The sequence below is a fragment of the Thamnophis sirtalis genome, unplaced genomic scaffold, assembly GCF_051295495.1.
Source record: "Thamnophis sirtalis isolate CommonGarterSnake01/CBP01778 unplaced genomic scaffold, rThaSir2_p1.2 scaffold_6, whole genome shotgun sequence".
NCBI lineage: Eukaryota > Metazoa > Chordata > Lepidosauria > Squamata > Natricidae > Thamnophis > Thamnophis sirtalis.
In genome coordinates, this window is record NW_028261386.1 from 26,692,411 (window position 1) to 26,713,290 (window position 20,880).

Here is a 20,880-nt window from a genome sequence, read left to right on the forward strand (position 1 = left end):
GTCTGAACTGGGGGTAGATTGTATTGTATTTCTGAGAACCAGTGTCCCACTGCTCTATTCTGATGATATTTTTAAAATTCTGTTAATATTTTTAGAAATGAAATTAGAGTAGAAGCTGATATAGTATCAGCTGCAAGGGCTTTGGATCAAGAACACCTCCAGGCAATAGCAATAGCAGTTAGACTTATATACCGCTTTATAGGGCTTTCAGCCCTCTCTAAGCGGTTTACAGAGTCAGCATATTGCCCCCACAGTCTGGGTCCTCATTTCACCCACCTCGGAAGGATGGAAGGCTGAGTCAACCTTGAGCTGGTGAGATTTGAGCCAGTGAGATTTGAACCGCCGAACTGCAGATAGCAGTCAGCTGAAGTGGCCTGCAGTACTGCACTCTAACCACTGCGCCACCTCAGCCAGCAAGTTCTGACAGCTTCTGGAGAACCAGTAGCGAAAATTTTGAGTAGTTTGGAGAACTGGCAAATACCACTTCTGGCTGGCCCCCGGGGTGAGGTGGGATTGGGGGTTTTGCAGTGTCCTTCCCCTGCCACGCCCACCATGCCACACCCATAGAACCAGTAGTAAACACTTTTGAATTTCACTACTGCTCCAGGCCCAAAGAAACACCAAAGAAACTTCTTCAAAAAAACAATACAACGCAGTATAACATCTGACCCAAAGGGAAAAAGAGGTAAACTGGGTGGCAAGAAAGATTATCTGGAAGGCAGGAAGGTAATACTAGTCCCATCAGCTTGCTTTCTGGTAAATGGATAGTGAGTATAGCCTTTTTATAAATTAGTTGCTCCCTCGGCAACCATTTTGTGAAAGTCCTCAAGTGTTCTTAAAATTCTCAGTATGCCTATAAACTCCAAAACTTTGCCTAGGAGTTGGATTAGGTTATCACTCAGCATATGGTAGGAACCAAATCCTGGTTTAGCACAATGCATGAACCAGATCATTATGTTAATATGATTTATTTCTGGGGTTTGTTTGCAAATGTAACCATGAAACAAAGAATTGCCCCTTAGCCACAGTCTGTTTGCCCAGATACAGGAATTAATGGGCATGAGTGCCTGTTTGAGTAGGGGTTAACAGTATTGGACTAGAAGCCCAGACACAGTGAGTTCTAGTCCTGCTTTGGGCAGGAAGCCAGCTGGGTGACTTTGAGCCAGTTACTCAGCCTTAGGAAGAAGGCAATGACAAACCACATGCAAAAGTTCTGCCAAGGAAACTGCATGCATTTGTCTATGAAGTTGCCAGGAGTCTAGACTGACCAAAGGTACACAGTTATATCAGCCAGGCAATTTAGCTAACAGGAAAAGGCTGAAACTAAGTAAAGCACATGCTTTCTATGCAAAAGATTGTAAACTCTTGTTCTTCATATCAACTGTATGATTAAATAGACTTTACATTACATGTAGCCTCTGCCCTCGGCCGCTTTCAATCTGTCATGCTATAATTTGGGTTAAATATAACCACATTCCCTGCAGTTTTGGCTGTTATCTTCATCAGAACGAAATACAATTGATCACCTATCACATAACAAGGCTCAAATACAAAACAGGCAGACAAGCAAACAAGCCTTCAGAAAATGCAGTTTCAAAGCTATTAAACATTAATTTCAACATGGATTTTCACTTTTCAAAGGAAATTCCCTCTCTATATGAATTTGGAAGACACTATTAAGTGATACAGTACCTTCATGCAATCTCTAAGCTGTGCCTTAAAATGTAAACCACATCACACATCTCACGTGCACACGGAGATTAATTCATGTTATCCAGATTACAATAAGGACTACAGGTGTCCTGCCTACTTCCAAGAGTAGGCAGGACACCTGTAGGAACTAACTTATTGTCCAGAATGACAATAAGAACTACACGTGTCCAGCCTACTTGCGGGACAGAACTGGGGAGACCCATGTTCAAATCCCCATTCAACTATCAAAGTCAGCTATCATCTGTCATTTTAACTTATTTCAGAGTCTTGGTGTGAAGATAAAATGCAGGCAAGTGGCACAAAAGCTTGAATTCCAAGGGAAAAGGCATGCTGCAATTCAAGTAAATACAAATAAAATAAAGAAATGATTCAACTTCTTTTCCTAAAAGAAATAACAGTTTATATTTGCACTATCTTCTTTACATCAGAGCAGTGGTGGGTTTCAAAATTTTTAGAACCTTTTCTGTCGGTGTGGCTTGCTTTGTGGGAGTGGCTTGCCAGCCATGTGACCGGGTGAGAGTGGCTTACCAGCCATATGACTGGATGGGCATGGCCAACATGTAAAATGTGGTGAAACTCAATAATGCTCTTGATTAGCAACCAAAATGTTGGCTCAGAAACTCTGGCATTTGAAGTACGCAAGTCTTAAAGCTGTCAAGTTACAAGACCCTTGCACCCCTAACCCTTTAGGGGAAAAAAACCCAGGGGTGTTCAAACCCGACAGCTTTAAGACTTGTGGACTTCAACTCCCAGAATTCCTCCTCCAGTCATGTTGGCTCAGGAACTCTGGCATGGAAGTGTGCAAATCTTAAAGCTGTCAAGTTACAAGACCCTTGCAGCCCTAACCCTTCAGAAAAAAATCCCCAGGAGTGTTCAAAATTGACAGCTTTAAGACTTGTGGACTTCAACTCCCAGAATTCCTCCTCCAGTCATGTTGGCTCAGGAACTCTGGCATTGAAGTGCACAAATCTTAAAGTTGTCAAGTTACAAGACCCTTGCACCCCTAACCCTTTAGAAAAAAACCCAGGAATGTTCAAACTTTACAGCTTTAAGACTTGTGGACTTCAACTCCCAGATTTCCTCCTCTCGCTCTTCATCTTGATGTGCGGATGGGTGGGGGAAGGGAGCTGGAACAGTTCTAAATGGCTCTGTAGATTTGTGGAATCTCTTCTATAGAAGAGGTTAGAACTGGCAGGAATCCACCCCTGCATAGAGGTATAAAACCCCAGATATATATAGAGGAAGGAAAGGGCAATTCCAGCTATATATCAACCATGTAAGTTTAACAAGTGAGGTAATGAAGTAAGAACCTTAAACACAGCAAAATCTAAAAATGTATCTACATGAATGCTAGACAGTGTTAACAAGGGGAACAAGCTATTCCTCCTAAAGCCATAAATTCTGATCACACTCCTGGATATCCCTGGTAAGGAATTCACATATGATAGGTGTCTCACACATTCACACACTCAGATTAGTAAATCTAGTCTTAAAGCAAAGATGGGGATGTAGCAAGGGAGAAACTATTAAAACTTGACTTTGGCAATCACGTTTTACTGACATAGTCCTTTATGATGGCACAAGTCAATATACCATCCTGGAGCATTTTGAGATGCTTCTGGAAAAGCATTTCCAACTCTTACAAGTTACTATCTAATTGTTAAAGGAGAATGATAACAGATGCTAAAGCAACCCTCAGACCACTTATTAAAAGTCAGAAAAGTACACCATTTGTCAGCCTGAAGGCCACACTTGATACCCTAATTATATGGTGGTGCTACATTCCCCAAAGTGAATGAGATAGGACATTATGGGACAACTATATTAGATTTGTTTGACACAGAGATGAAATTTCAATTAAAGAGTATCATAGTAAAGTTTTGCATTGAGACTGAAGAGACTTATATTCAAGGTAGCATTCAGCTGTGTGTGGAGGATACTTGATTGATTCTGGGCCACTTACTTTCAGTCCATTCTATCTCCTAGGGTTCCATTTCTATGAAGGAAAAAAAGAGAAGAATTGGAGGAAGGTATGACATGCAATACTGCCTGGCATTACTATCTAGGACACTATTACACCCAGAGATTCACCTGGTCCCCCACCCTGCCCTTCTTTAAGTTAATCTTTAAAATCTAGGTCTGTTCTCAGTCCCTGGGTCAGAATGGATGGTAGACCCCCTGTGGAATATTTTGATTGTTTAACTTATGGTTGTTTTCCTCTGGAATTCATTTTTGATTACATATTCTATTTTTATTGTTTTTCACTGTAAAAAAATATTTGCATGTAGGAAAAAATATAATTAATGTGATTATTCACTATGTTTCTTAATTTGTCTCCCTTCTGTCATATAAAAATCGCAGATTAGTAATGCATTTTGCACAGGTGCTTAGGATTTACATCCTTAGGATTTATATCCGATGTTTTAGGATACCTGAGCATTGTTGGTCTCTTGCAGTCCTAAGACTTTAAATTATGTAATCCTGATGTAAATAATTAAAGCATTTATGGAAAGTTCAAAGAATTTAATTATGAAATGTGAATCAGGTAAGTTAATTCCAAATGAAATATAGTTCTCAAGCATTTTGAACTACACTTTTGCTTTTGAGCTTAACACCTGTTATAATACAGGTCAACCCCTAATCATCAGGTGATAGTTGGTTATCTCAGCTAAATTTGCAATTTCCTCTATTATGTTACTCATTTGTCCATTCAAGGACATTTCTGTTCTTTCTCCCTGTAACAGTCCCTTAAATGTATTTGTTTCAGTGTAAATAAAATTATTAGGAAATTTGGCATTTTTAATGCCATTTGGAAGTTGGGTAATGCCTAAATCAAAACAACAACAACAATAATAATAGAAGTTTTTCTACTGATTATCTCTAGAAAGTATGAGAAAGATATAGTCTATTATTCAAATTCTCCCCCCCCCCCACAGCCCTACAATGAAAATTGATTTTTTTAAGCCATTGGATAAAAATTTGGTCTGAATTTCATGCCAATGGTGAAATGAATTAAGATAGCTAGTAAGTCCACGGCGGACTCAAGGGTTTAATATCAAATAATGCAGATGGGAGGAGACCTTTTTAGCCATTTGGTCAAATTTCCCATTTGATGCAAAGATTGAAATGATCACCAACAGAGAAGCAGTGCGGTATTGTTGTTAAGAACAGGTTCAAACTGTTCGTTTTTCTGAACCTGTTGCTCAGAGCATCAAGGAGCTGAATCACAACACAGCTACTTTGCTGTGGCAACAGTCCCAGTGGAAAGGCCTCCTATATACACACCTGCAGAATCATAGGCTCAAAAAAGGCTTCAAAACAGGCACAGAGAGACTTTCGAAGACAATGGTCTCTACACATAAACAGCATTCAAGTAGGTTCTGGGATGGCTTCTCCAAAGTCGTCTACTGAAAAAGACTTCTCCATGCGCAATTAGTAGTCCACTCAACTCAGACTTCCATCTCCAAGACCGGCAGGCAAAACTCAGGCAAACGGTTCATAGAAAGTGCAGGTAGTGACAAGTGTCCCATTAATCAATAACATCTGGCAATCAGAGCTCCAAAACCTCTCAATATGTAGGCTGCATTTTTGCCAATGATGGCTACTAGCCATCCATGTATAACTAGCTGGCCAAGAAACCTAATTATTTTCCAAAGCAATTCATACTGTTGGCAGCCCTACAGTTTAATTATGCATCTTACTTGGTCCATTGGTACACTATTAAAATTTACACAAGAATGAATAAAAATGCTAAATACTACATAGGAAAATTTTATACTTCTGTCATAATTTTTAGTTATGAAAATATTTGTTAATGATTTGAAGTGGGAATAAATATTTATTTGGCTCTGTCACAGCAGCATTTTAACAATATGCTGTCGCATTTTAAGAAGGAATCACTTTTCCTTATTCACCCTCTTGAAATCCATTTTATAAACTTCTCATACTGCTTCATTCGTCTCCCCCCAATCTCATTATATCTACCAACCATCACCTTGATTTAGTCATATAGGACAACTTTTAACCTTCACCTGCCAGAAATGGACAAATAGACAATCCGAAATTGAATTTCTATCAACCAGACTACTACCACATGTCGGTTGCCATGTTCTTCTTGAAGGGAAGTATGAGGGCTTCAGCTAGCAAAAATTGTTGCAAGTCATCAATTGACAAGGATTACTAACAGAAACCACCTTGTACTAATCCTGATTCAACTACTCTGGATTCTGGGTTGCACCCAGGCCCACTTGAAAGGACTGAATTATTACAGTATCTCTAAAGTCAGGGAGACATTGGGCTCAGTGTTGCCTTTTTTTAAAGGCAACTGGATTTTCTTTTTTTCTCCTTGAAGACATTTCACTTCTCACTCAAGAAGTTTCCTCAGTTCTGACTGAATGATTGAAAATGGAAGGAATTATAGTCCTTGCAGTCAACTGGTGGTTAGCACTCTCCCTGAGAGTCGTTGAGGCCCCTTGGAAGTTTATCTGTGCCCTCACAGTCACCTGGATAGTGCAAATGGGTATGGAACCTTCTGGGAACTTTGAACTGCTGTTGTATCCCTCCCCCTCTGTCTTCAGGGAAAAACAAAGAAAGACCAGTTGCCTTTTGAAAAAGCCCCTTTGGGACAACCATGACCTGGATGACTGAGAATCTCCATAGGTAATTGGGCTTAGCTTTGTTTCTTACAAAATATTTTCTTCTCTCTCTCTCTCTCCCTCCCTCTCCCTCCCTCCCTCCCTCCCTCTCTCTCTCTCTCTCTCTCTCTCCCCTCCCTCCCTCCCTCTCTCTCTCTCCTCCCTCCCTCTCCCCTCTCTCCCTTTGCTTAGTTCATAATTTATTCCATGTTTCTTAAACAAAATTACATCTGTACAGTAATATATTTTATGCCATAGGTATGCTTCCAGTTGCTCTTCATCTGTAGGTACTGGTAGCTCATGCTGAATACAAATCTCCATAGTAGTTTTGTTTTATATTTACATGTGTACATTTACATGTACAATGAACATTCTTGGATCAGAAAGCAAACTTGAAAAGACAGAAGTGCAAAAAAAAAAGAGTCTGGAATACTGTATAATGTATGCATACATTTTAATCTCATCTGCCTAAATAAACCTGTTAATTATTTGCAATCTAATCTCACATGAGAAAACTTCTGCTGAATCAGAGTGAAAGTGCAGCATCTCCTCATCACTGATGAGATGCATATATACTGCATCAGAACATGAAGATTCATTTAATCTTCATAAGTGCTCTACTTTAGGCTCATTCTTGTGGCCATAAACATCTTGCAATAGGGAGTTCCACAAGTTAATACTGCACTGCATGAAAATATATCACTAGTCTTTATAAATCTTTCTGAACATCTGTCAACAAGGAAGAAACAATTTATGGGAAAAGGCAACTGAAAAACTGTACAAGTTTCTGCTTGCCCACATTTAAAGCATAGATAAATTATTTGCTCCTACATTTAAATAACTGGTAAAACAATAAAAGGGAACCAACACATGAACCTGATTTCAATTTGAAGCTGGATTTGAGCACATAAAATGTGTGCATATAAGTTTACAGTTTTTGAACATGAACTTGCACAATTGTTTCCAGTATTGTGCACCAGAATAATAACTAGAAATCTATCTCCAGATAGGCCACAGTGCAATCACATCCAAGAAGGATTACATTATATAATCTTGGTTTGTAGCTAAACTTTTTACATTTTTCCAGAAGCAAATTATGACCCACTAGCCTACTTGTGGGTACAACTTAAGCAAAATTTATACTCAACAAAGAAGCTTTTTGTCTCATCCTTAACTGTCCAATACGTGACATGTTCACTTTTGAGGAAAGAAACGCAAAATGGTAACTAAAATCACATAAAAAATCCAAAATATTACAGGTAGACCTCAACTTACGACCCCAAGTGAACCCAAAATCTCTGTTGCTAAATGAGACAATTATTAAGTGAATTTTGCCCCATTATATGACCTTTCTTGCCACAGATGTTAAGTGACCACCCGGCAGGCAGCACCTCCAGGATTACAGGAGAAGACAGTCAACGGTTTTACGCCCCAATGGCAGATAAAATGGCAGAATCATCTTCTAGGAGAAGGGAAAACTCTGATTACAAACCTTCATTGCCTTGTGGCTATATCCATTACTGGGAAAGACTTCAGGAGTCAACCTTGAGGCAAAATCCAGAGCCGGAGTCCCGGAAGCAGTTCGTGACTATGTACAACCACGTTCTGGTAACTCCTGCTACGCAGCTGGAACCAATCGTATCGGCTCTGCTGTTCCATTGGACTATTTCTGTTCCATTAGACATGGAGAGGGAGGATCTGCTGTTTGGATAACATTCTATCCCCCATATTAATCCACCCAGGCCTTGTGCTCTAGAGAGGACACTCGAGCTTTACCTCTTTCCAGAGCCCGATACCATAGTCTTTTGAGACTGATGGATCCAATGCAATGTTAAGTGAATCACTGCAGTTGTTAAGTTAGTAACATGGTTGTTAAGGGAATCTGGGCTCCCCGTTCACTTTACTTGTAAGAAGGTTGCAAAAGAGGATCCCATGACCCTGGGAGGCAGCAATGGTCATAAATATGAGTCAGTTGCCAAGCATCTGAATTTTGATCACGTGACCATGGGAATGCTGCAATGATTTTAACTGTGAAGAATGGTCGCATGTTACTTTTTTCAGTGCCATTGTAACTTTCAACGGTCTCTAAACAAACTGTTGTAAGTCGAGGACTACCTGTACTGCTTACTGCTTGTAAGAAACTGCTATGCTCATCTTTTTATCCAAAGTGGGCAATCTGAATTCCTAAAGTTGTATGTGTTTGCAAGTCCCTTTGCTGCAGTCCCAAAGTCTACCAGAAAGTCCAGTTGCCTCTTGAAAAAGCACCTTTGGGACAACCATGACCTGGATGACTGAGAATCTCCATAGACATCTGCAGTCCCAAGATGCCACCATAACCATGCAGCTGAATTTCAATGCCTGGCTACCAGCAACTGAATATAGTTTCTTAGCGGACTGATACTGAAGCACCTAAAATATGTTACTATGAATCCCCGAGTAGACCAAATATTAGTATCAATCAAAACTCTCAAACTCCCAAGCATACAGAAAAGAGAAAGATTTCTTTTATTTATATTTCTGGCATGTCCCTACCTGCTGTATCTTTGTCCATCCACTATATCTCTTGATTTTCTCCTTCTCTATAGAATAACAAAGTTGGAAGAGACCTTGGAGGTCTTCTAGTCCAACCTCTTGCTCAGGCAGGAAACCTTATACCATTTCAGACAAATGGTTGTCCAATCTCTTCTTAAAAACTTTGTGCCACCTATGTTTGCCTTAACTTTTCTACTTCGGGCTCAGCATACCTACTTCGTTTTGATTTAGCTAGACCATACCACTTCCATGTTCTCCTGCTGAGCAAGATTGGTCCTGAATAAGGGATCTACAACAACTTGCCACAAGACAATTCACTGCAGGACAACAATACTGAATTAATCGTTTCATTCAGTTATCTTTATTATTGGTGACCACATTTTCATTGAAATTATTGTTAATGCTTGTATTCTGGATTGACTTTCTTTATTTTATTATTACTGGCCACAGTTGTGTTGAAATTCATTTAACTTTTGTTTTTGTTGAATTGTCCCAGAGTGAGTTGTCCCATGGCTAGCTAGCTATGGCAAGTTGTCCTATTCCAAAAGCTAAGACAGAATGTAGCACTACCCCAGGGGAAAATACTGGAGAACTGGAGAGCCGAGGTGGCGCAGTGGTTAGGGTGCAGTACTGCAGGCCACTTTAGCTGACTGTGATCTGCAGTTCAGCGGTTCAAATCTCACCGGCTCAAGGTCGACTCAGCCTTCCATCCTTCCAAGGTGGGTGAAATGAGGACCCGGACTGTGGGGGCAAGTTGCTGACTCAATTTGCTAAAAAAAATTGTAAACCACTTAGTGAAGGCTGAAAGCCCTATGAAGCGGTATATAAGTCAAATAAATAAATAAATAAATAAATAAATAAATAAATAAATAAATAACTGAGTAGTCTTGTCATATCACCAGTCTTGAATCACCATTTAATGGCGATTGTTTTCCCATGTTGAAGTAAAAACAATGTTGGTTTGATCTCTTTTTGTACACAGAATTAATTCATGCAGAAGGAGAAGAAATATTTTCCTTACATCAGAAAAGAAAATGACTTGACTCATCCAGCAGTCAGTAGCTCTGCTTCTTCAAACCTAATTCCTTTGGAAAGTATGCTGACAAAATTCCTCCCCTTACTATCTATGTATCCACAAAACCCAAAACAGCACAGGTGCATTCATACATACATTCTCTTGCTTTATTTCACTCCATGTGATGGACCATGCTGCTCTCTTAACTCTACCATAACTTCCTCCTCCTACTTCTATCTCAAACTGGGAAACCTTCACAGTGGTGCTGAATATCCAAATAACTTTTGGTCTCAACAAGTAAGTGTCAATAAGCAAGAAGCAAATGTCCCAATTAGCAATCCAATAAAAATAAGTAGAATTTCCCTTGTGACCTTATGATTCCATCTTTGTCTAGACTTTGGAGCACTCATTTATAAAATGCCTTAAGTATTTGCATGGGTTTCTTCTATCCATTTTTAAACATACTTGAATGAGTTACACAAGTAAGATAAGCAACACATCTTCAGAGTATTCTACTATAGGATTTTTTTTTAAAAAACCTCCCAGCATTACAAAAAAAACCTAGAAAGCTTTTTTTGAAAAGTAAAAGCACGTTGAATCAAGAATTGTAGTCATAGTTCTGTGTTCTGTAGTTGAATATGTGTTTGTAAGCAAAAGATCTCAGATTTAGTTAGCATTCCATCTCAGGCTACAAAACACATCTATTTCAACTGTATTTGGATTGATCTTCATTCACATGGTATCTTGCAAAGTTTGGAATCATATCCATTCATTCATGTTCCCTGGAAATGGTGGAAGTTATAGGCCAATGTATTTGAAGATTATCAATCTTGGGTAGCACTGAGATGGTTCAATTTGATATATACTTCTTGTATTTAAAATTGGCTACAGTTCACCAATAACAAAGCTGAGATTTATGCAAATGATCCCAAATTCAGTTCCTAGGATTTCATGGGAAAGCTGGGAAAAGTTTCTACTTGTATGTAAGACATTTTTTCAGTCAATGTATAAATATACAAAGTCATCTTTACTAAGGGAAGTTTGCCACAGAGAAGCAGGACACAAAACTGCAAAAACCTGTATATGGTTATTTGAAACAGTTGCTGGTGACCAAAACATGTCCTTGGGATTGAAGCAAAATGATAAAACCATAGGGATAGAAGGGAAACTACAGCCCATCAAATTCAACAGGGCCATCATGGGCCAAGGTTGACATCCTGTCTCTCAGCTGTCTCTTTCCATTACTTCATCTAAAGTCAACTGAACTCTTCCACTAAGTAGACTGATAGATGAAGTGTCAAGTTGTTTCATGTCTCAGATACACCTGAGTTACAGTATCATTCAGAGCTCATTCCTGAATCTTATTTGCTAGGATTATCTGAGATGTACAACACCCCATTCTTTGCTGCAATCTAATAGTTGCCCAAGAAACTTTAACTAAATCAAGTAGTTGACAAAATTGTGGAAAAATCACTTCATGTAATCAGGGTTAGTTTCACAAAATAAAATGTAATTATTTTCAAATTTCTCCAGACACTGTCTGACATGTAGCCAAGATCTTTTCATTTGCATAAATTTGTCCACTCCACTCCAAATGAAATGACTTGCCAAAAGTAAGCAGCCACAATGCTTCAATTGTAGTGAGAAATATTCAGTTGGATTTAGCGCTCACAATTGCTGTGTATGCATTTTGTACCTAAATAAATTTTATTATGACTTTATATGATGGTCTGATTCGCATAGCATTATAAAAGAATAGCTGGATTTCCCATAATATATCAAAATACAAATTATTCAACCTAATTTTAGCCTTGGATGACATGTTGTACAACACCACCACCACCCCCTTTTTTTTAAAGCTAGGTCTTTCCTTAGCCTCATGCAATTAACTTATCAGTGTCAGATAATGGGGAAAAATTCCACTATCATTCTGCTATATTTTTTTTGCATTTGCTGAAACAATAAATAAACTAAGGTCAGATTGGAAGCTTCCATTAGTTTGTCTCCAGCACCATTTAGGTAAGGACACTTTTGAGCAAACTTGACCCTGGGAACTAAATAGATGTGTCCAATTAATTTTTTGTGGCAACAGAATATGGTTCGCCACTATTTTATTCCAAGACATTTTTCAACTTCTCCATCTAGCCTATAAGCCTGGTATCATTTGATGGTTTTTCCACCCAAAAATTAATGAGGTCTTACTCTGTTTAGCTTTTGAGATCAGTCAAGGTCAGGTAGAGATTGCCACCTAGTAGGACCACTATTACATATTTTATTTTATTTTATTTTATTTTATTGTTTCTTCTAATTGATTCCTTTTCAAGAATTTTACAGACCAGAGGACATTTCACAAACATCTTAGTATAAGATCCACATCTATGTTCATTCCTATGAAGGGAAGCCAACTTGATATGGGCCATTTTACAGTAAGTTACTTCCCCCTTCCAATAAATCCTTCCAAATGTAAACATTTCACTAGTCCAACAAGCAATAATTCAGCTTCTGGCATGCTGTCTTGCTGGATTAGTCCCACCATAGCATTCAGGAATAATTCAAATGACGGCCATAACAGCAAGAGGAACAGTGTCATTTATTTATTTATTTATTTATTTATTTATTTATTTATTTATTTATTTATTTGTTTATTTGTTTGTTTATTTGTTTATTTATTTATAAAATGTATTAAATGACTCTCACAAAAGGTTGTTGGTGATTAAGTATTTGTTCAATAGACTTTCAACAGCTGTGTGAGGTCCCCAAACAGATGTTGCTGCCCTAATCCTTAAGGAAATCTTTGACATATTTCAATTTTAAATACAAATCCTCATTACAGAGAGCAAGATTTGGCAAAGCCCTTTCTTTGGTAGATCCCACTTGGCTTGAAAGAACATTTAGAGCTTCAGAAATGGGCAAGGGTTAAGTGAGACCCTACCTTTCATCTGCTTTGGCTGAATAAGACCTATACAGTTCTATTTCTCAAGTACAATCAGTTGCTTCTTTCCATTCCCACTTTTCCCAATGATTTGGCATCTTCCAGTATGCCGGAGATGTTTATTTAGTGACAAAGCGAGTATAAGAACCCCCCCCCCCTAACCCTAGAAAATACCCATCTAATTCCCATCTCAATACAGAGCTGCCAAAAGAGATGGGTAAATTGCCAGGCACACATGCATTTTCCTCCAACAGCTGCCTCAGCTTATATGGTTGATATTTCGATGCATAATGGAAGGAGGGAGAGAAATGATTTTTCCATCATTCATGGTACAGGCAAAACTGAAATCTCTTGTTACAACCTTGCCCTGCTTGCATACATCATGTTCTGTGCTAGAACATGCACGAGGGAGAGGGAGGGGGAGAAAGGGAGAGGCGGGGGGGGGGAGAGGAGACCGCCTGCCATAAAGCAGTGCAAATGACATTTTGAAAAAGCAAGAAATTTATTCTGTTGCAGTGTATGACTTCACCGGCGTATTTCCCAGGTTGCAGTTTCATACAAGCTACCCACACATGCTTAGGCGGGTGTTTTCCTCCTCTTATTCTCCCCCTCCCTCATCTTTCCTGTGTATCTCAATTTTTCCTTGACTGTTTTTCCCCACCAGCATCAAGCCGATATCCCCCCCCCTCCCGGCAGCCACTCAAATAGGTTGCCTCCATTTTAAATTGGTTCAAAGCAAATTCCTCAGAAACTGCTTTAACCCTTCCAACTCATTTGAACATCATCTTTCATCAAAGCCTTTGCTCCCTCTCCAACTTCAGAGGAACGAAACTGGCCCAGCCCGTATGCAATTTAACCCCACCTTGCCTGTTTTACCCACATGATTTCACTGAAAAGGGTCTTAATTAAGTGAACGTATCTCTTCACACTCCATTTAATTTCTTCTCCCCCCCACTCCCGTCATATTGCAAAGATCCAGTTTATTCCAGTTGCTAATCTCACATATATAAATATACCTATTCATACATGTTCAAAGGCACGTGCACACTGTACAAACACACACACACACACACACACACATTTCCATCTTCAAAAGGGGATTTTAAATCCTTTCCTTCCTCAAACTTTATTTTATCCTGTTTGATTAGCTTATATAAGCCAATCCACTCTTTTGGATTGATGCCATCCCCAAGGCATCTTATGCATTTGATGGCTTCACAACAACTTAAGTAAAATACTCGTTCATTTTGGTATCCTGCTGTGAACCCTTTTTGCAAAAACATTCTGGATCGGTCTAGGCACATGTGTGCATGCTTACGGCTGCACATACAGTACATGCAGATCAAGCAGACTCTTAGGCAGCTAAAGGCTCCCCCCACTGCCTTGTTTCTGCAAAGGCTTCCTCTCTTAGCAAAGGTCTCTCCAGGACACCTTCTGCATCTTTTCCCATAGTTCCTCTCTTGAAAAGAGAAACCAGAGTTATTCTAGAGCTCCCCCTCTGCCAGGCACGGGGATCGACCTTCTTTTCAATATTCTACCTTCAGGAAGCCTGGGTGGGAGGAGGGAGTCTAATGTCATATTCACAATACATCAATTTGTCAACCTCACCATCACCTGATACACGTACATGCATGCATGTATGCATGCATGCATACAGAAAACGATGCATAAATCTTGTGCATTTGACCCAACCCTGAGCTGTTCTTTTTGCCAGTCCCATATGCCTAGCAGATGAAAAGACATTTTTCTGTCATTAAACCATACAGCTTTGGGGAAAGAAGTTCATCAGTGGCTCTACATCACTATCCATTTTATGGTTATGGAAGTAATTGCTTTTCACTTTCAACTCGGTCTTATATTAGGTTAGAAAATTAATCTAGCCACCTCAGGTTTTATGGATCCTTTTAAGGAAGACTGTCCCTACCACCACTCCACTTATTGCTCTTCATTTTTATTTTTAGACGTGCAGATACACTTCTACCCCCACTCTTTCTATCCCTGTCTTCCAGTACTGGGGTCTAGAATTGTCTTCTACAGTGAAAAATCCTTTGCATCCTTAACTACTGTGCTCATTTATTCAGCAAATCAAATTGTGTTAAATGTGACTTATTCTCAAGGAAGGAACTTTGCATTCTCATCTCTAGTGCTTTCTTGGTAGAGCAGGAAAGAGAGAACTTGCTTTTCTCCAACATACTCTAGGACAATTGATTGTCAACAGCTCAATCTAATGTGTTAACTTCTCCTTTATAATGCCTGCCATGTGTGTTGGGATTGCAACTCCTGGGCATCATGGCAGTTCCATTCCTAACATATCTGGAGGACACCAATCTGCAGAATATTACATCGCTAGGTCTCAGTCTTATCTCAGTTTACATCATCATTGGGACATCCATGCCTACAATTTAAAAAGGTAAGTTCTGGTCCCAAATGCACATTTCTGTTAAACATGATCCAGAATGAAAGATTATTGTTCTAGGAGATGCAGTAATAGGATAACTATCTTGATCATCTAAGGAAGAGATGTAGGATGTTCTTCTTAGTTCTCAATTGTAAAGAATTTAAGATTATATTCCCTTAATGCATTTTTTCTATGTTATCTTGTCATGCCAGAGTCTGAAGAACATTCATGTTTTCTACCCCAGATTCATTTTAGCAGAACAAATCCAACAAACAAGGTAATTTTAGAATGTAGTAGGGGGAAACCGAAACATCTGGAGATACCAGGCTGGAGAAAGCTTCTCTAATTCGAAGGGGAGTCCAGGACATCTGGAAGGTACCAGATGAAATAAATCTATTTTAGATGATAACCAGAGAATCTTTTCTGATTAAAATGTAATCCTTGGCCAAATATCTCACTGTTGTGATTTCTTTTTTTGGCCATGCCTTGAGCATCTCAGTTATTCCAGATTGAAATTTCTCTCCTCCATTATAATGTAAGGGCATTCTGCCCACAGGTTTTCTTTGAGGGGATGACTTCAGGTTTTCCACAGGGATGAAAAATATTTTAGGACCAAAAATATTGTGCAAGAGCATAATACTGCTTCTTCAGTTGGGAAATATCCCAACTGCAGTGGCTCATTCTAAGAGGTGATCTTATTAGTTTCCTAAGAGGATGGACAAGATCGGGATGGCCAAGAAAGCTCCCTTTTTTTCTGCAGCACCCTGTTGGCTTGTTTGTGCATATTATGTGTCTGTGGTTCCTTTACCAAAACAGGGACAATACAACTGCATTCTTGGAGGTGACTACAAGTTGTTCCTTTCCATTTGAGGCTTCCCTAACCCAGACTATTTGCTTACATTCTATTCCCCCCCCCCGCCCCCAGAAAAGGAGGGAGGGAAATACACACATACACACACACACACACACACACACACACACACACACAAACACACACATCATCCAGTAAACCCAGGTTCTCTGGGAATTATGGGGATGAAGTTCAGTAAATCCAAAGCGCTCCAGATTGCACTAAACTGTTCTATTTCTTCAGCCTGTGTACAGAAAGCACACACATGCAGTGCTGCTCCCCCAACATACCAGATTTTAAGAGAAATCCTGTCTTGGCCTCAGTGGCTGGCTCTGTGCATCACGCAACTGAGCATTCCCTTACGTCACTTGGCATAAGCTTTTGAATAAGAATATGAGCTTGCCTAGCTCTGTCTGAGATTTGGGAGACTAGAGGCATTCTTCTCCCCCTCCCTGGCCATTCCTGCATATGCATCTTTCTGGAGATATCACCACACTCCTAGGAATCCTCCAGCACAGGGCATCATGAAAGATTGGCCTGCCTCCCATCCCTCTCCCCCTCCCTCCGCAAAATCTCTGTAGGGAAAACCAGGGCAGACTTTCCAACAACCCCCCCCCCAATCTAGAAAAGGGAGCATCTCCCCCACCCGATAGTCACACTTACAATTCCTCCTTGTAAACTGGGGACGGGGCCTTGCACCTTTCTAGCAGCCATGCATTTCTTGAGTGTACTCAAGTCAGCCTTGGAGGTCACCCTTCCGCCGCCTGGGGCGCGACAGGGCCGTAGACCTCCGTACCCCTTTTCGTTCCTTGCAGGCAGCCCCCCCCCCCACCGCCCCATTTCCCGCTCTACTTGCCTTCCTGCCCCTCCCGCCTTACCTCCAGACCTGTCCCATCTGCAGCAGGTGGATAACAGTCTGCCAGATCCAGACGGAAAGCCTGCAGAGGCGCTGTGCGCCGGGAGGGGCGGCGTGATGTCCCGGGCCAGCCCGACGGCCCGCTCCGACCGAGCCCATCATGGGAGGGCCGCGGCTGGTGAGGCCCTGCACGGCTCCCAGGCCTCCGCCGGTGTAGTCTTGCACGAACCATCGGAAGCTGAGGATCTGCACCAGGACCGAAGGCAGGAGGACGAAGGCCAGCGTCAGGCCGCACCACAGGTAGTCCCGCCGGCCGTAGTGGTCCAGGGCCAGCCAGAGGTCGGTGCCCACATCGCCCAACAGCACCAGCAGCGCCAGCACGATCCACAGACAGTCCAGCCACGGCCGCTCCACCGCCAACGCCACGACCGCCGCCGAGGGCGAGGACGGCTGCCCGTCGGCCGGGTCCAGAGGGTCCGTGCCGCCTCCCCGGGCCCCCGAGGCCGACCCCCCGGCCCGGCCCAGCAGGCTCCGCAGGCAGGCGCTCCGGCAGCCCCAATAGCACGATGACGTGTTGCAGCAATGGCAGATGTGCATGGAGCTGCTGCCCCCGGCCTCGTCCCCCGCGCCGCCGCAGCCGCCCGGGCCGGCCGCGGCTGCGGCGGCGTGGTGCGGATGATAGTGCGGGAGGTCGTCCAGGTTGTGCAGCTGCGAGAAGCCGCTGCCGTCCGACTTGGCCGCCATCACCTCCGCCGCCTGCCGCCGCCGCCACCGCCACCACCAGGCTCCCCCCTTGCTGCCCGGCCCGGCAGCCCGCTTCCCGCCCGCCCGCTTCCCGCCGCCCTCCCGTCCGTCCTCCCTTCCTTCTTGCCTGCCCTCCTCCCGCCCGCCCTCCTCCCGCCCTCCACCCGGGCCCCTCCGGCCGCAGGGCTCGGGATGCCCTCCCCACCACCCACCGCCTCCTCCTCCTCCTCCTCCTCCTCCTTTCCCCTCCGCTTCCGGGAGAGGAGGGAGGCGCTAAAGACCAACCGGGGCCCCCATTCCCTCCTCCTCCTTCCAGACCCGCAAGCAGCAGCAGCCGCCGCCGCTGCCGCCGCCGCACAGGAAGGATGGGGCTGGGGGACCCCTAGTGCCAGCGCCGGGAAAGAGCCAGCGCTGCACTGAGGGGGAAGGAGAAGGAGACCACCCCGCACGTCCGCCCACGCCACCGCGGCTGGCATTGAGGGAGGAGGGGGGACACCCTCGCCTGGCTGGCTGGCTGGCTTGGACCAGATCGGCCCGGTCTCCCCCTGCCAAGGTCCAGCATCCCCAGCTCACCCCCGCCCCACTTCCCGAACACCCTCTCCAGCTTACACAGGCGCTGGTTCAGCTCGGAATCTACCGAACCGGAGGCTTCCTGCAAGCATAGCCTCTATTGCCTGGCTTCCACCTCCATTCCACCTGCACATAGCCCCACGTCCGCTTTTTAGCCTCCATCCGCCATCCTTAGTCTCAGCACAGAGCCCCCTCCCTGAGATGTCCCCATTGCTTCCCTTGGAGGTGATGCGCCTGGGCGACTTTCACGCCTGTGAGCTATGTCACACCTCCGCCTGCCCGCCCTTGTCTTGCCGGACTCGCAGCCTACGACGTTAGTGGGCAAAAATTGCACTGACTCCTTATCATACTAGCCTCTCAGGGCTCAGCTCTTCTGCAGCAAGAGTAGCAACCCCCTGGATTATTATTCCTACTCCTACTCCTCCCCCCTCCTCCCCCCACCCTGTCTCTCTCTCTCTCTCTCTCTCTAAACACACACACACACACACACACACACACACTATGCCAGTTGCAAACTATCACCCCAGTTTAAAACTGCTTGGGTGAGATACAAATCCCAAGTGTTTATTAAAACATTCCTACAATTCTGCATTTGCATTCTTAGATCATTTTCATAGAATGCTACCAGATTTCTATTCCTTCTACTCCAAAAGTCCAGCCAGTTTTCCTCTACAACAGATAAATGTGTTTATTACTTCCCTGGAACTGCCCAAACTAGGGCTTTTTAAAGTTATTACCACCCATACTAGGTTTCACTATTCCTCCTCATTATTCAAGTCTGATGACCTCCTCTTAGAATGAATCTAACATCCTGGATTATTGGGGGTGGATGGGGACAGTTGTGACCCTTGAACTGGGATGGTAGTGTTTCCAAAGTGTTTATTAAAATGAGGTGCTTTGTGTCCTGCAAACACAAAATGCCAGCTCTGCCTAAGGCACACCAAAGTTCTCAAGGAGGTTGGGGGAGTGGAGAAAAAAAGAGAAAAAAAAAAGGAAGATGTGTCAGATCAATTAGAAGATGCTAGTGTGAAGAGGGCAAGCTTTTATCAGGAGTTTCACTGTAGCAGTGAAAGGAGCTCAAAAGGTACCAGGAGAGAGACTGACCAGGTGGAAAGGCAGGGCAGACCCAGAAATGGAGGATGCAATCCAGGGTTTAAAAGGGATTAAGGTCCTAAACGAAACCCCAAGAGGTCCATCTATAGAGAGAAGAGTGGAAAGATAAGTGAAAAGAAGAGAAAGATTCTCCTTTCACAAACTACTTGGGGTTTCCCAACGACACCTTTTTTCTCAGTCTCATTCACGAATGAATTTCTGCTTTCTCTCTCTCTCAAAAAAAATATTCCCCACCTAATCCATGGGCATAGTTTGCTTCTCTGGCTGCTTTGCTTTCTTGCATTCTTTAAAGGTAAAGGTTCCCATCGCAAATATGTGCTAGTTGTTCCTGACTCTAGGGGGCAGTGCTTATCTCTGTTTCAAAGCCGAAGAGACAGCGCTGTCCGAAGACATCTCCATGGTCATGTGACCGGCATGACTAAATGCTAAAGGCGCATGGAATGCTGTTACCTTCCCATCAAAGTGGTCCCTATTTTTCTACTTGCATTTTTACATGCTTTTGAACCTACATGCTAGGTTGGCAGAAGCTGGGACAAGTAACAGGAGCTCACTCTGTTACATGGCACTAGGGATTCGAATGCTGAACTGCAGACCTTCTGATCGACAAGTTTAGCATCTTAGCCACTGAGCCACCATGTCCCATAGAGCTACCATGTCCCATTTGCATTCCTTATCTTGCCCCAATACCATCCATCAACAATTGTGGTAAAGGTACTTATAGTTAGTATTGTGTAAATTATACTTCTTTCTTTGTCCCAGCCACACTTTGGCCTTCTGGAAGGATCTCCCCACTTTCTGTTTATGCAACTCATATGTTGACTGCTATAGTCACAAAGAAGCACCAGTGGCGTCCATAAATCAACAGTGACTGTGATGAAAAGCAACTTGCAACTCCTGGCTGCAATAGAATGACCTGTTGCTGCATTTTCTGCCTTAGTTTCAGCTTTATGCCACTTGCCTGGCTCAGCCTGCAATTATTCTGACCTCTGTCCATGGTGCTGAAGTCTAGCCTGACATTTCCGGGATCCTAGCCTGAATTGCTGCTGCTTTATACATACTAGAACACCCATTTCTCGCATGTCCTGCTCTCCTCTTTGAGTCATCCAAACTAGATATGACTGGCTGATTAACTAGAAACCAATTCCAAGTAAGAATCTGCAACATTTGTAACAACATATGCATATAAATTATGTGTGAAGTTAATTTGTTTCCCCCTATTTTAGAAAAAGCTGTTCAAAAGCAAATAATGAGGAAATGTGCAATAGGGATAGGTATCTTAACTATTCCTCCTGAATTAGTTCTCATTCAAAAATTGCCTGTCCAAGCAGTTTTCCCTAGCAAGTACCATTTCAAATCTATACACAGATTTGAAAACCCAATTATAGCAGAAAATGTTTGGGTGGCTCCATAGAGAAGGTGGAAAGTTGCCTGTTGCCAACAGTACCAGCAGTTGGCTAGACTGTTACATGAGATTACCAATCTGTCTACCTGGGTTCGTTAAATATGGTAATTCTTCCAAGAGA

At 42.5% G+C, this 20,880-nt stretch overlaps 1 protein-coding gene across 1 annotated transcript in view; it reads right to left on the reverse strand.

Annotated features, from left to right (window-relative positions):
• XKR6 (XK related 6) overlaps positions 1–17,674 on the reverse strand; it is a 166,923-nt gene extending 149,249 nt beyond the window's left edge. The window contains exon 1 of the mRNA XM_014071690.2: positions 16,953–17,674. Coding sequence (XP_013927165.2) covers positions 16,953–17,674 — 722 coding nt within the window. The remainder of the gene's footprint in view (positions 1–16,952) is intronic.
• Between the last annotated feature and the right edge of the window lie 3,206 nt (positions 17,675–20,880).